Raw genomic sequence first — 14,015 nt, 5'->3', positions numbered from 1 at the left:
CCGTGGAGGAGCCGCAGGGTGAGTGCCAGGCCGGGACGGCGGGGCGACGTTGGCGCGCCTTTCCCTGTCAGCTTCGGGGCAAGCTTCCAGGCCGCTGGCGGTTGCCTGACTTCCTGACGGTGACAGGCGGGATGGGAAGGCGGACCCGCGGCTGGGGCCGGAGGGCGAGAGAAGGACACTTGGAAGCAAGGCGCCTCCGTCGTTCCCAAGGGCGCTACGATCCAGCTTCTCTCCTCAGCTACCATGTGCTCGCATAGTTTCTCCTCTTCCTGCTCCTCTTATAGTAGGGTTGGATGCCGGGAGTTGCCGATCCTTTTGATCGTATGCATCAGGGTCTCGAAGGCGAAGCAGCCACTGCCCCGCCGGTACCCATCCTTTAGTCGCAGGTGGGCAGTCCGGGCTGCTAGGCGGATTTTTCTGCTCTCGTGTATGTGTGGGCAACAAGTGTCACCTAGCATCTCTGCTAGAATTACTTTGCTGGGTTGTTTCAAGGAGGGGTGTGTAGATTGCTTCCCTTGTCTGGCTCCAAGTTAAGTTCCTGAAGTTACAACCAGCGACATGCTCATTGTTTGTCCCAGTGGAAGAAAAATAATCTCTTGTATGATCTATAAAGTAAACACCACCTAATCAACCTGGACAATAAAAAACACCAACTCCCTATTGTTTAATGCAGTGTTTCTCAACCTTGGCAACTTGAAGATATTTGGACTTCAACTCCCAGAATTCCCCAGCCAGCGAGTTAGACATGTATAAGTGTGGGCGTACCATAATCCACAATAATATTTTCTTCTGGAAATTTATTATATTGGATTAGGAAATGGGACCAGCAGTTTGGAAGCTTCTATACTTGCGCATAGGTTTTGAAGCGCAGTACTGAATACTAATTCCATCAGACCTCTTGCCCTCCTAATTTATAACAATATGTAATTATGTATCCTTTGCTTCCTTAGACAGTCATGCTCATTATCTAAATGAACACGAGTGTATTTATGTGCTAAATTCATAAAATTGGTTAGGAGGGGGATAATGTAGTTAGATGATGTTGCATGTTGAAGTAAATGGGGGAAGGACTGCAGTCAATCTACAGTATACCCTGACTTCATGCTAGGGTGAATCTTGAATACTGCAATAACTATGGCCAGAATAAAGACTTATACACATTAGTCCTCCAGTATTTGGTTCAAAACTGTGCCTAGATTATACAGTGTTCCCTCAATTTTTGCGGGGGATGCGTTCCGAGACCGCCCACGAAAGTCGAATTTCCGCGAAGTAGAGATGCGGAAGTAAATACTGTACACCATTTTTGGCTATGGACAGTATCACAAGCCATCCCTTAATACTTTAAACCCCTAAATTACCATTTCCCATTCCCTTAACAACAATTTACTCACCATTATTACTGACATTCACCATTGAATAAGACAGTAATCCTGATATTTATAAACATAATTATTTATTAACAATAATTATTTTTTTTGTTATTTATTTGCAAAAATTATTAGTTTGGCGATGATGTATGATGTCATCAGGCGGGAAAAACCGTGGTATAGAAAAAAACCCGGGAAGTATTTTTTAATTACCGTAATATTTTTTGAAAAACCGTGGTATAGACTATTCACGAAGTTGGAACCCGCAAAAATCGAGGGAACACTGTACTGTGTGTTGTCAGTTCTAGGCTGTCAAAGATTTGGCTGAGGTTAGTAACATTCTCTTGGTTGTACCAGGTTTTGTGAGGGTGTCCTTGAGTAAGTTTTTGACTCCTGGCTGCTATTTTGACACGTTTTTTCAGTTTTCTTGACAAGGTTTTTTGAAAGTGGTTTGCCATTGCTTGTTTCCTGTGTCCTAGAGAAAAAATGTCCAAGGCTTTATGCCTAAAATGGGACTAGAACTGACAATCTCCCAGTTTCTGCCTGAAGCCTTAATTGTTATACTAAACTGGCTCTTGTAGCAAGATACTGACTACAGTTGGGTGCCAACCTTTTAGCAATAGGTAAGCAGAGAAACCAAACAGCCAGATTTTAATCTCTAGACCAGTGTTTCTCAACCTTGGCAACTTTTAAGATTTATGGGTTTTTAACTGGAGGAGTTCCCCTGATCTATGGAAGCCTCCCCCCCAAGATATTTTGTTACAGTGTTTCTACCATGTTGTCTATGAGGGCTGTGTTTGCAACAGGTAGTCCTTGTTTAGTGACTGTTTCATTTAGCACCACTCATAGTTGTACAGTTTTGGACAAACATAAAGGGATGAACAAAAAATGAAGTTCATTGTGACATGCGAGCACTATAGGTCTGTAAAGTTATGTATTTCTAAGTATGAGAAATATTTAAAGAAGATAAAACATTCTTTATTATTGGATCATAAAATATACACTCATAATATGCTGTTATCCACCATTGGTACATAAGGAAGGGATTATATTAGACTTTTCTGCTTCCAGAAGAAGTTGTAGAATAAACGTTTACTGAATTCAACACCCTGTCAGGTTTCAGGAAGTCATTGGAAGAAAAACTTCAAACACAATTGTCTGCACTCAAAGACTTTTGCTGGGTTTCCCTCAGCAGCCCGAAGTTCCCTCTACCCGAATGGCAGCCCCAAAATGTGGGGCTAACACACCCATTATGCAGAAGGAAATAAGTATCATCCATAGAGAGATTACAAGTTAAATCATCCACATCATTTAACTCATTGTACCAAAAGAAATATGCAAAACTACTAACATACACTTCTCAATGGACAAAATAATAAGCAGTAGATTTGGTAAAAAATACTCTATTTCTCTCCTACGAACCTCCCATTCTATCATGGTCCCCTGAACCTTTTCCCTTCCTCTGGCCCTGCTTTTTAATTTCCAAAAATGTATTTGAGATTCATTTGAAGTCGAGTGGCATGCTTGGAAATCAAGATGACTTTAGAGACCACCATTCTTCATTTTTAGCATGTCAGCCTTTCAGTTGATTTGATTATAGTAATATATTTATATAATCAGGAAGGGGAAAGGAGTTTGATGAGCTTCAGGGAAAAAATTACGTTAAGACTCCAAAATAATATTGATGTTAACACTAGAATTAACAGAACTGAAAACAAAGCATGCAATTAAGAATTAAATGAATGTGATTTTGCCAACATGTTTATTGATATTAAACAAATGGATTAATAGATTTGAAAGTAGAAAGTTGTATTGGACTGTTTAAAGACTCAGACATAAAATCATAGAATGCAGGGTTATTGGCAGCTGTGGGAAAAAGCATGGGTACTTTAAGGCAGTGTTTCCCAACCTTGACAACTTGACTGGACTTCAATTCCCAGAATTCCCTGGGAATTGGAATTCCCTGGGAATTGAAAATGCTGGCTGGGGAATTCTGGGAGGTGAAGTCCAAATAGCTTCAAGTTGCCAAGGTTGGGAAACACGGCTTTAAGGAGTTGCCGAGAAGTACTTGTATTAGCTCCCCTACAGTTTGAATCCAAAACACCGCAGAGCCAGTAAAATTCCAGAACTAAGTATATAAAGTAGAGCTAGTCCTCAACTTATGACCACAATATTTTTATTTATAAAAATGAGTCACATTTAATATTGTGATAGATAAAATGTAATTATTTAAACATTTTTTTGGGAGAAAAGATAGCTATGGTGCGTTTAGGAACATATGTTGTAATTAGTTCTGAGATCGTGTCCGATCCATTGTGACCCCATGGATAATGTTCCTCCAGGCCTTCCTGTCCTCTATCATCCCCCGGAGTCCATTTCAGCTCACACCGACTGCTTCTGTGACTCCATCTATCCACCTCATTCTTGGTTGTTCTCTTCTTCTTTTGCCCTCAATCTTTCCCAGCACTAGGCTCTTCTCCAGTGAGTCCTTCCTTCTCATTAGGTGGCCAAAGTATTTGAGTTTTGTTAAGTCTCCGTGCTTGTCAGCCTGGGTGCCTCCGATTTACCAAGTTTCATCTTCAGGATCTGGCCTTCTAAAGAACAGTCAGGGTTAATCTCTTCTAGGACTGTCTGCTTTGCTTGCCTTGCAGTCCAAGAGAATCTCAGGAGTCTTCTCCATCACTATAGATCAAAGCCCTCAATTATTTGGCGCTCAGCCTTATGGTCCAACTTTCACAGCCCTATATTGCAACTGGGAAAACCATAGCCTTGACACATATTGTAGGTTCTATCCAATATATCAGTAGTATATAATTTCAATTATAATGATAATATGTCATTAAGTAGGAAATTATGATTGAATTCAAAATATTAAATTTCTGTTTTGTACTGCTAGTGAATGTACTCAGAAATATCAGATTAGTTACTTTGGAAAACAGGATGTTAGCTAGAAGGATTTTAATCTCTTTTTGCCAAATTCTCTTATCTTGTCTCTGAATAAATGGCACGTGAATGAAATTTGATCATCATGAAAAAATATCTTGCTTGTGGATCTTTTTTTTTGTGTGTGCTAAAAATGACTATTAATATAAGCTTCAGAGTACAGCCAATATCTAGTAAAAGTTAGATCTGCCTGCTTACTCCTTAGTAAGTGTTCATAAGATTGCAAGGTAGTTCTTTAGATACTGATATCTGACAGTATTTATGAATACGTGTGCTTCAAACATTTTTTTTCCTTTTTTTTGCAGAATTTTGGGATGATATAGCCAAAGAATTTTACTGGAGGAATCAACACACTGGACCATTCCTGCACTATAATTTTGATGTTACCAAAGGAAAAATCTTTATTGAATGGATGAAAGGAGCTACAACCAACATTTGCTACAATGTTTTGGACAGAAATGTTTACGAGAATAAACTTGGAGACAAGATAGCATTTTATTGGTAATGTTCTGCTTCCTACTTCACTCTAGAGAGTTCCAATATAAATTTAACATTAAATTGCGATTGTGGGATGAAATATTGGGAGATGATGGTAAAGGATGAATAAGTATTATGTCATTAGACTCTCTTGCAAGGTGCATGAGAAAATAAGGAAATTATCCTCAGATATTATGGATTTCTCAGTTTTCATGGTCTCTCTACAATGCAAATTGCAAAAAAAAAACCCTCTTCATTTAGTAATTACCTGGCAACCATTCACTAACACAACAGTAATTCAAAGTTCATTTTCTGACCTATACATTCATTTGCAACCATATTTTACTAAGCACCAAATGGGTATACCCTCTAAAATATTTTTTAAAACTTTATGGTACTGCTCTGATTTATCTTATTATTTCTGTTTAACAGGCTTCAGTTTGTTAAAAGCAATGCTTTATAGCAGGACTGTCAAACTCATGGCCCGTGGGCCAGATGTGTTATGAGCTGACTATAGCCACGCCCAGTTTAGTAAGGGGAAAAAAAATCATGATACATCATGTGACACCGCTGTGATGCCGCGAGTTAGACACCCCTGCTTTATAGTACAATGGTACCTCTACTTATGAACTTAATTTCTTTCCATGACCAGGTACTTAAGTAGAAAAGTTTGTAAGGAGAAGCAATTTTCCCCATAGGAATCAATGTAAAAGCATATAATGCATGCAATTGGGGAAACCACAGGGAGGGTGGAGGCCCTGTTTTCACCCGGGGGGATTCCTACAGAGGCCCCACAGAGGCTTCTTCCCACATTTTCCGGCCCTGTTTCCTCCCAGGAGATTCCTAGAGAGGCCCCATAGAGGCTTCTCCCTGCCCTTTCCAGCCCTGTTTCTTCCCAGGAGATTCCTAGAGAGGCCCCACAGAGGCTTCTCCCTGCCCTTTCCAGCCCTGTTTCTTCCCAGGAGATTCCTAGAGAGGCCCCACAGAGGCTTCATCCCGCCTTTTCCGGCCCTGTTTCCTCCCAGGAAATTCCTAGAGAGGCCCCACAGAGGCTTCTCCCTGCCTTTTCCAGTTACAGTTTCGGAGGCTCAGGTTTGTAAGTGGAAAATGGTTTTTGAGAAGAGGCAATCTAGAAAAGTTCGTAAGTAGAGGCGTTCTTAGGTAAAGGTACCACTGTACTTTGAAAATGTCACATTTCTTCCAGCAGTAGGCTAATCTTAGTCAAATGATAGAGCTTGAAAACAATAGCAAACTATATTTATTTATTTATTTATTTAATTACTTATTTACTTACATACCTACCTACTTATTTATTTGACTTCTATGCCATCCAATCCCATGGGACTCAGATCGGCTTACAACAATATAAAAACCCAATATAATACAATAATAGAAGAAGTCAATATTAATACTAAACGCATTAAAATAATAAAACAATAAAATCCTACAAAAACCCACAGCAATCCAATCAACCAAGCATACATACCTATCCAATCAATGCAATTCAGCCGAGACAGAGGTAGTATTCATGGCCCCTAGGCCTTCCAGCCAAGCCAGGTCTTTACTGCCTTTGGGAAGACCAGTAGGGTTTGACTGTGTGCAGTAATCATAAAGCAAATAGTTTTGCATAATAAATACTTGCTGAAAGAACAAAGTTTATTACCATCTGTTCATTAGACACATTCCTTTTTCATAGTGATTTATATATGCAGTCTTTAACTTTTTGCATATTTATCTATTTAAACATGGCCATCCCCTTGCTTCTCTAACCCTGAGTGACAATCAATAAATTAAAACCGAACATATAACATTTTAAAAAAGTTATTGCCATGTAATAGCTTCATTGTTTTTTGTATTCAAAGATATTAATATCACCTATTTCCTCTTTCTGATAGTTCTAGTTTCTAGTTCCCTTTTGCTTTACTGAGCAAAAGTAGAATCAGGAAATGTGACACGAATCCTGTCAACGTTTAGTAGGATGTAAGTCCAACTGATTTCACTCAGGTTATACTCCTGAATCTTTCCATTTTTTGCAGTTATAATAGCATTGGTGTTTATAAAGCTGGCTTATTGTTAACATTTAATCAGCCAATTGCTGTAATTAAAAATAATTCCTATGGTAATGCAAATCAATAAAACAATATAAAACTGCAGAAATTAAAACCATATAACAACAGCAAATAAATGGCATTGCTGTTGTTACAATACATTCGCTGGCACAGTAACAAAGTAACTAAAAGGTTATATAAATAACAGGATCTTCAGCTGATAATAAGAGTAAACCATAATAACCATAAAGGATTGTAAAAGGAATTCCACAAGTGCTCCACCACCTATGTCTGGAATGACCTTTGTTTTGGGTGGCCATATAGAGAAAATCAGGAAAATATGATATAATCAAGAGGGCATCCCTTCTTGATCCTTTGTTAGAGAAAACTGCCTATCAGATATTCAAATCCTAAACCATATACAGTAATGCTTTTTAGATCAGCACAAGTATTTAGTCATAACTTTTTAGCATTATGGCAGGTATCACATCTTTTTCAGATGATGTAACCTTATTCTAAGATGTATTCTAAGAGAGCCCACATTTGGAATACTGTGTTCAGTTCTGGAGACCTCACCTACAAAAAGATATTAACAAAATTGAACGGGTCCAAAGACGGGCTACAAGAATGGTGGAAGGTCTTAAGCATAAAACGTATCAGGAAAGACTTAATGAACTCAATCTGTATAGTCTGAAGGACAGAAGGAAAAGGGGGGACATGATCGAAACATTTAAATATGTTAAAGGGTTAAATAAGGTTCAGGAGGGAAGTGTTTTTAATAGGAAAGTGAACACAAGAACAAGGGGACACAATCTGAAGTTAGTTGGGGGAAAGATCAAAAGCAACGTGAGAAAATATTATTTCACTGAAAGAGTAGTAGATCCTTGGAACAAACTTCCAGCAGACGTAGTTGGTAAATCCACAGTAACTGAATTTAAACATGCCTGGGATAAACATATATCCATTGTAAGATAAAATACAGGAAATAGTATAAGGGCAGACTAGATGGACCATGAGGTCTTTTTCTGCCGTCAGTCTTCTATGTTTCTATGTTTCTCATTCCTTCCCTAGTTGCAGCATTTTGTACTACCGGTAGTTGTATTTATTACTCCATCAGAGTAAATCCATACTAGAGATTACTCCATCAGAGCAAATCCATACTACGCATATTGAAATATTTTCAAGGCAGACTTCAGAGTTCAAATTACCTTGAAATTTTTAAAGTCAGATTTATCAGTGTATCTGAGGAAAAAGTATAGGAAATATAAATAAGTTGCATTTTTTCATTATTAAAGCAGTTGACATTTCAGAATCTGAATTTTGCAGCTGTTCCAGTATTGTCTTTGGTGCATATGCGGTCAATGTACATAAAAGAAAAGATACATTTGTCAAGAATCATGAGGTACAACACTTAATGATTGTCATAGGGTACAAATAAGCAATGAAGAAACAATCAATATTAATAAAAATCTTAAGAATACAAGCAACAAATTAAAGTCATACAGTCATAAGTGGGAGGAAATGGGTGATAGGAATGATGAGAGAAAACAGTAATAATAGTGCAGACTTAGTAAATAGTTTGACAGTGTTGAGGGAATTATTTGTTTAGCAGAGTGATGGTGTTCAGGAAAAACCTGTTCTTGTGTTTAGTTGTCTTGGTGTGCAGTGCTCTGTAGCAACATTTTGCAGGTAGGAGTTATGAGGTTGTTTCTTTGTGCAAACTTTCCTCACTTACTCTGTTCCATGTATAAATCCTATAATTTTTATAACAAGTCCCAGAGCTCGAGCTAGGTATAAAAAAGTACTGCTAAACTTCAGCTACGTTGATCTATCATCAATGGCTATTCTTGCTAAGATTGATAGGAATTTATATTTGATAAACATTCAAACTTGAGGATTATCTTCATCCAGACTAAAGTGTTAGGGACTTTTTAAGAGGAAAAAATGACATAACGTATTGAGCTTTGTGGAATTTATAAATAGCATAAGGATAGTCATGAGAAAGAATGATTGTCTATATTAATAGCTGATGCAAATTTGAAATCAGCAGCACCTGGAGAACAAAACTCCCCCAACAGCATTTGGAGAACAAAAACTTGTCCATGATCCATGTAAAGTATCCACTATCCTGGATATTCCTTTGAATTGGGTTTGTTTGTTTGTTTGTTTATTATTTATTAATTGGATTTGTATGCCGTCCCTCTCCGTGGACTCGGGGTGGCCCACAACAAACAAAAAATACATAATAAAACAATTTGATCCATTTAATAACAGCTAAAAGACTTAAGAAACATCTAAAAACTAAAACATTCAATTATTCACTCAATCGATAATTTATTCTAAACACATTCATTGGTCAGGGGGGGAGAGATCTAATGAGCCCAGGCCTGGCCGCAGAGATGAGTCTTCAAACTTTTTCGGAAAGCAGGGAGGGTGAGGGCGGTGCAGATTTCTGAGGGAAGCTGGTTCCAGAGGGCTGGGCCCCCCACAGAGAAGGCTCTTCCTCTAGGCCTCGCCAGCCGACATTGTCTGATTGACGAGACCCTGAGAAGGCCAACTCTGTGGGACCTCACCAGATGCTGGGATTCAGAAGGCAGTCTTGGAGATAATTTGGATTGATTGATTGATTGATTGATTGATTGATTGGACTTTTATGCCGCCCCTCTCTGAAGACTCGGGTTTTGCATATAGGACTTGCATATAGATTGCAGCATCAGAAAGTTGCAGAGAACATTGGTGATCAGTTTCTAGTTCAAAAAGTCAGACAGGTGTGCAAAGGTTTGTATAAAATATTCATCTAGGAATTGGAAGTATCATCAAATATCATACTTTGTTTTAGGAAACTTTTAGAGAACCTAATGAGGATGTGAATGCTTCCCTGCTTTTTTCCTTTAACTTTGTATTCTTTTGTTTCTTATTAAGCAATCATTTTTCTTTCTTCCTGTTCTAATAATTTATTTTTGGGATTCATTTTTGTTTTAAAATTTTCCCTACCATTACAAGGAGCACCAGAGTTAGTAAAAACCAATAAATGTCATTAGGGCAATGACAAACAATAAACGCCATCAAAAACTTTCAGCTATTGCTAAATAAGCAGACATGGAAAGAATTTGCTATTAGTGTTCAAATTAGTTTTTTATGCTGTTTATTTCTACTAGTGTTGCTAATATGTGAATTGTAAATCTTGATTTTACTATATCTATTGCTGATAGATATATAGAAATTATGTGCAGCAAAAGATTAGAATTTGCCATCATAATTGTGTAGATAGAAAACTTTGTACTCTGAAGACTGTATAAGATGGTGCATGTTATTTTAGCTTGGAAATTGTCTCTGAAAAGGCATACTATTGGAATTTTTTTTTTAACCCAGCTAACAAACAAAGCCACCCAGAGTCATAAGGGTGATGGATGGCATAAAAATTCAATAAAATAAATAGATATGAAATTGAAAGTCGCTCTACTCACAGCTTCTGATTTAGAAAGTCATTGGGTGTTTTAGCTCAGCAAACTGACTTTATCTATTTTCTCTGATCTGGTTTTAGGGCTTGATGTTTGCTCTGCAAACTTGAAAAGATATTGCATACTTTTGAAGTAGAGTTTCCTTATTCTAAAGTTAGAAAATAATATGTGCTATGGTATGGACCAACCTCTCCCTTTCTGGACCTTAGAAATTCAGAGGTATCCTCCCTGAATTGCTTCCCTGCAGATGGGAGAAAAGATACCGTGTTCACAAAGCAGTCTTTCTGGTATAAGAAAATCAGATTGAGAAAGATTTACACTGCCCCCAGCATCCTCACCTTCTGCAAGAGTCTTAAGATTCATTTATGCCGCCAGGCTTGGGGCGATTAGATCTTAGCCCCCGGCTGATGAATGTTATGTGTGATTATTGTTTGAATGGTTATGATTGATTTTTTTAAACAAAATTGGGGATTTTAGATTAGTTTATCGACTTTTAATTTAATTGGATTATTCATTCATTCATTCATTCATTCATTCATTCATTTATTTATTGTTAGAGTTGAAAGGGACCATGCAGGTCATCAAGTCCAACCCCCTGCCTGAGCCGGAATCCTAAAGCACCCCAGCCAAATGGCAGTCCAATCTCCTCTTGAAATTGTCCAGAGTTGGGGAGTTCACAACCTCCGCAGGCAGGTTGTTCCAATGGTTGATCGCTCTGACCGTCAGGAAGTTCTTCCTTACTTCTAGGTTGAATCTCTCCTTGGTCAGCTTCCAGCCGTTGTTCCTCGTCCGGCCCTCTGGTGCTCTGGAGAATAGAGTGGCCCCCTCCTCTCTGTGGCAACCCCTCATATACCTGTATACAGCTATCATGTTCCCTCTGCCCCTCCTTTTCTCTAGGCTATCCATGCCCAGTTCCCGCAATCTCTCTTCATAAGTCTTGGTTTCAAGTCCCCTAAGCATTTTGGTTGCTCTTTTCTGCACCTTCTCCAGAGTTTCAATGTCTCTTTTGAAGTGTGGTGACCAGAACTGGATGCAGTACTCCAGATGTGGTTTGACCAGGGCGTAGTAGAGTGGTATTAATACTTCCCTGGTCTTGGAGTGTATCCCCCTGTTGATGCAGCTTAGGATAGTGTTGGCTTTTTTGGCCGCTGCTGCACACTGCTGGCTCATGTTTAGTTGATTATCCACCAAGACTCCAAGATCCCTTTCGCAGTCACTACTGCTAAGTGGGGTTTCTCCCAGGCTGTATGTGTGTCTAGGGTTTTTTTTACCAAGGTGAAGGACTTTGCTCTTGTCGACGTTGAACATAAAGTTGTTAGTGTGGGCCCATAGTGTTAATCTTTCTAGATCTTTCTGTATTTTGAGCCTGTCCTCTAGGGTGTTGGCTACCCCTGCCAGTTTGGTGTCGTCTGCAAATTTGATTAGTTCCCCTTCTACTCCCTCGTCCAGGTCATTAATGAAAATATTGAAGAGTACAGGGCCCAGGACAGAACCCTGTGGTAACCCACTGCTGCCTACCTTCTTTCATGTGGATTTGGAACCGTTGAGGACAACTCGTTGCGTGGTGTTGGACAGCCAATTGTTTAATCCATGTGTATGTGTTGTAACCTACCCCGTTTTTTTCTAATTTGTGGATTAGGAGCATTAAGCTATTGTATTTCACTGTTTCCTTTTATATGTTGTAAACTGACCCGAGCCCTCATAGAGGGGCGGCATATAAATCAATCAATCAATCAATCAATCAATCAAACACACACACACACACACACACACACACACACACACACATACATAATCTATGAACCTTAAACCAATTGTAGCTTTATAGTAATTTATGGCTAAGGTAACCATGATTTAACGTGATAGGTAAAGCAGATGCTGCTTCTGATTTTTAAAGAGATGAAATACAGTGGTACCTCGAGATAAGAGTTTAATTCGTTCCGGACCTGGGCTCTTAAGTCGAGCAGCTCTTATCTCGAACGACTTTTCCCCATAGGAATTAATGTAAATAATTTTAATTGGTTCCAGCCCTCAAAAAACTCACAAAGTTAGTCTAAATTATGCAGAAAGACATGTTTTTAATGAATAAATGTACATGTACATATAAATGAATAATGAAGTTTCTTTCACTTAATTTGTAAACTTTCTTAAACTTTTAAATGTACATATGTTCAACTTCTCTGCCACCCAATCCTGTAGGACAGAGGTCCCCAACCCTTTTTGCACCAGGGACCGGCTTTAAGCGATCAAGAGAGGAATGGGTGAATGAATGGACGGAGGGTGGGAAGGAAGGAAGGAAAGAGGGAAGGGACAGGAACAGAGGAAGGAAGCAAGGAAACTTATGAAAGGGGAGAGTAAGAGAGGAATGAGTGAAGGGAGGGAGGGAGGGAAGAAGGTGGGAAGGAGAAAGAAAAGAAGAAATAGAGGAAGGGAAGGTAAAAGAGAGAAAGAAAAAGAGCAAGAAAGAAAGAAAGAAAGAAAGAAAGAAAGGGGGAAGGGACAGGAACAGAGGAAGGAAGCAAGGAAACTTATGAAAGGGGAGAGTAAGAGAGGAATGAGTGAAGGGAGGGAGGGAGGGAAGAAGGTGGGAAGGAGAAAGAAAAGAAGAAATAGAGGAAGGGAAGGTAAAAGAGAGAAAGAAAAAGAGCAAGAAAGAAAGCTGCAAGCCCCCCCCCCCCCGAGCCCCCCAGGCCGGCTGCAACCTTTTAAAACACGCGCGCCGCTTCGCAGCTGTCTCCTGAAGCCGAACGCGGAAGTTAGCGTTTGGCTTCAGGAGACAGCTCCTTGGCGCTTGTATCTCGAATTTGGGCTTGTAAGTAGAACAAAAATATCTCTCCCCTCCCAGCTCTTATCTCGAGTTGCTCTTAAGTAGAGCAGCTCTTATGTCGGGGTTCCACTGTAGTGTTAACATTGGGCTATTACCAAAGATTGCAGATTTGTATTATTTTCAAATGTTAAGTGCTAGGCTGAGGCCTCAATCACCAGATCTACAGAGCAAATAATGATTATGCTTCTTTTCTTGCCAGGAGATGTTCATTGAAAAAAGTCAAATTGACCCTTCTTTTTCTAGTCACTCTGCCAAATCTCTCAAAATGTTTCCCTAAGACTCTTTAACTCCTTTTCATATTAGAATTTTTAATGAATCATTTTTTATGTATTAAGAATTCAGTGTATGTGTGCGCGTACATGTACAAATTACATCTTAAAATAACATTTCTAATACAGTGGTACTTCTACTTAAGAACTTAATTTGTTCTGTGACCAGGTTCTTAAGTAGAAAAGTTTGTAAGTAGAAGCAATTTTTCCCATAGAAATCAATGTAAAAGCAAATAATGGGTGCAAACCCATTAGGAAAGAAATAAAAGCTCGGAATTTGGGTAGGAGGAGGAGGAGAAGGAGGAAGAGGAGGACAGTCACTGCTGAAGGAAGAAGGTGAGGTGAGAGGAATCAAAAATATCCAAAACTTTAAAGCTTAAAAAAAAAAAAAGAGGGACTCTGAGGCGGCGAGGGGGAGCATGCGCCTCCCATACACCCAGCACAAGGCTGCCTCCCATACACTGCGCCAGAGAGAGAAACCCAATCTTCCTCTTCCTTCCCATGCTGAAGGGCTCCCCTCTCCTCTCACTCGCTTGCTTTGTAGCTGACACCTTTCCTTCACTGTGGTGACTCCTCGGTTGAAACTGAGTTGATCTGGCCGGTGCGAAGCGCCCCCTTTTGCC

The 14,015-nt window shown here is 39.2% G+C and overlaps 1 protein-coding gene across 2 annotated transcripts in view; it reads left to right on the top strand.

The window, feature by feature from the left end:
• ACSS2 (acyl-CoA synthetase short chain family member 2) overlaps positions 1-14,015 on the top strand; it is a 76,921-nt gene that overhangs the window by 429 nt on the left and 62,477 nt on the right. For both annotated transcript variants that reach the window (XM_070744896.1, XM_070744895.1), the window contains exons 1-2: positions 1-18; positions 4,616-4,811. The exon at positions 1-18 is cut by the window's left edge. In XM_070744896.1, the coding sequence (XP_070600997.1) occupies positions 1-18; positions 4,616-4,811 (214 nt within the window). The remainder of the gene's footprint in view (positions 19-4,615; positions 4,812-14,015) is intronic.

This window comes from Erythrolamprus reginae, chromosome 3 (genome assembly GCF_031021105.1).
Source record: "Erythrolamprus reginae isolate rEryReg1 chromosome 3, rEryReg1.hap1, whole genome shotgun sequence".
Lineage (NCBI taxonomy): Eukaryota > Metazoa > Chordata > Lepidosauria > Squamata > Dipsadidae > Erythrolamprus > Erythrolamprus reginae.
The sequence above is the reverse complement of the archived record's forward strand: the minus strand, read 5'-3'. Positions and strand labels throughout refer to the sequence as shown.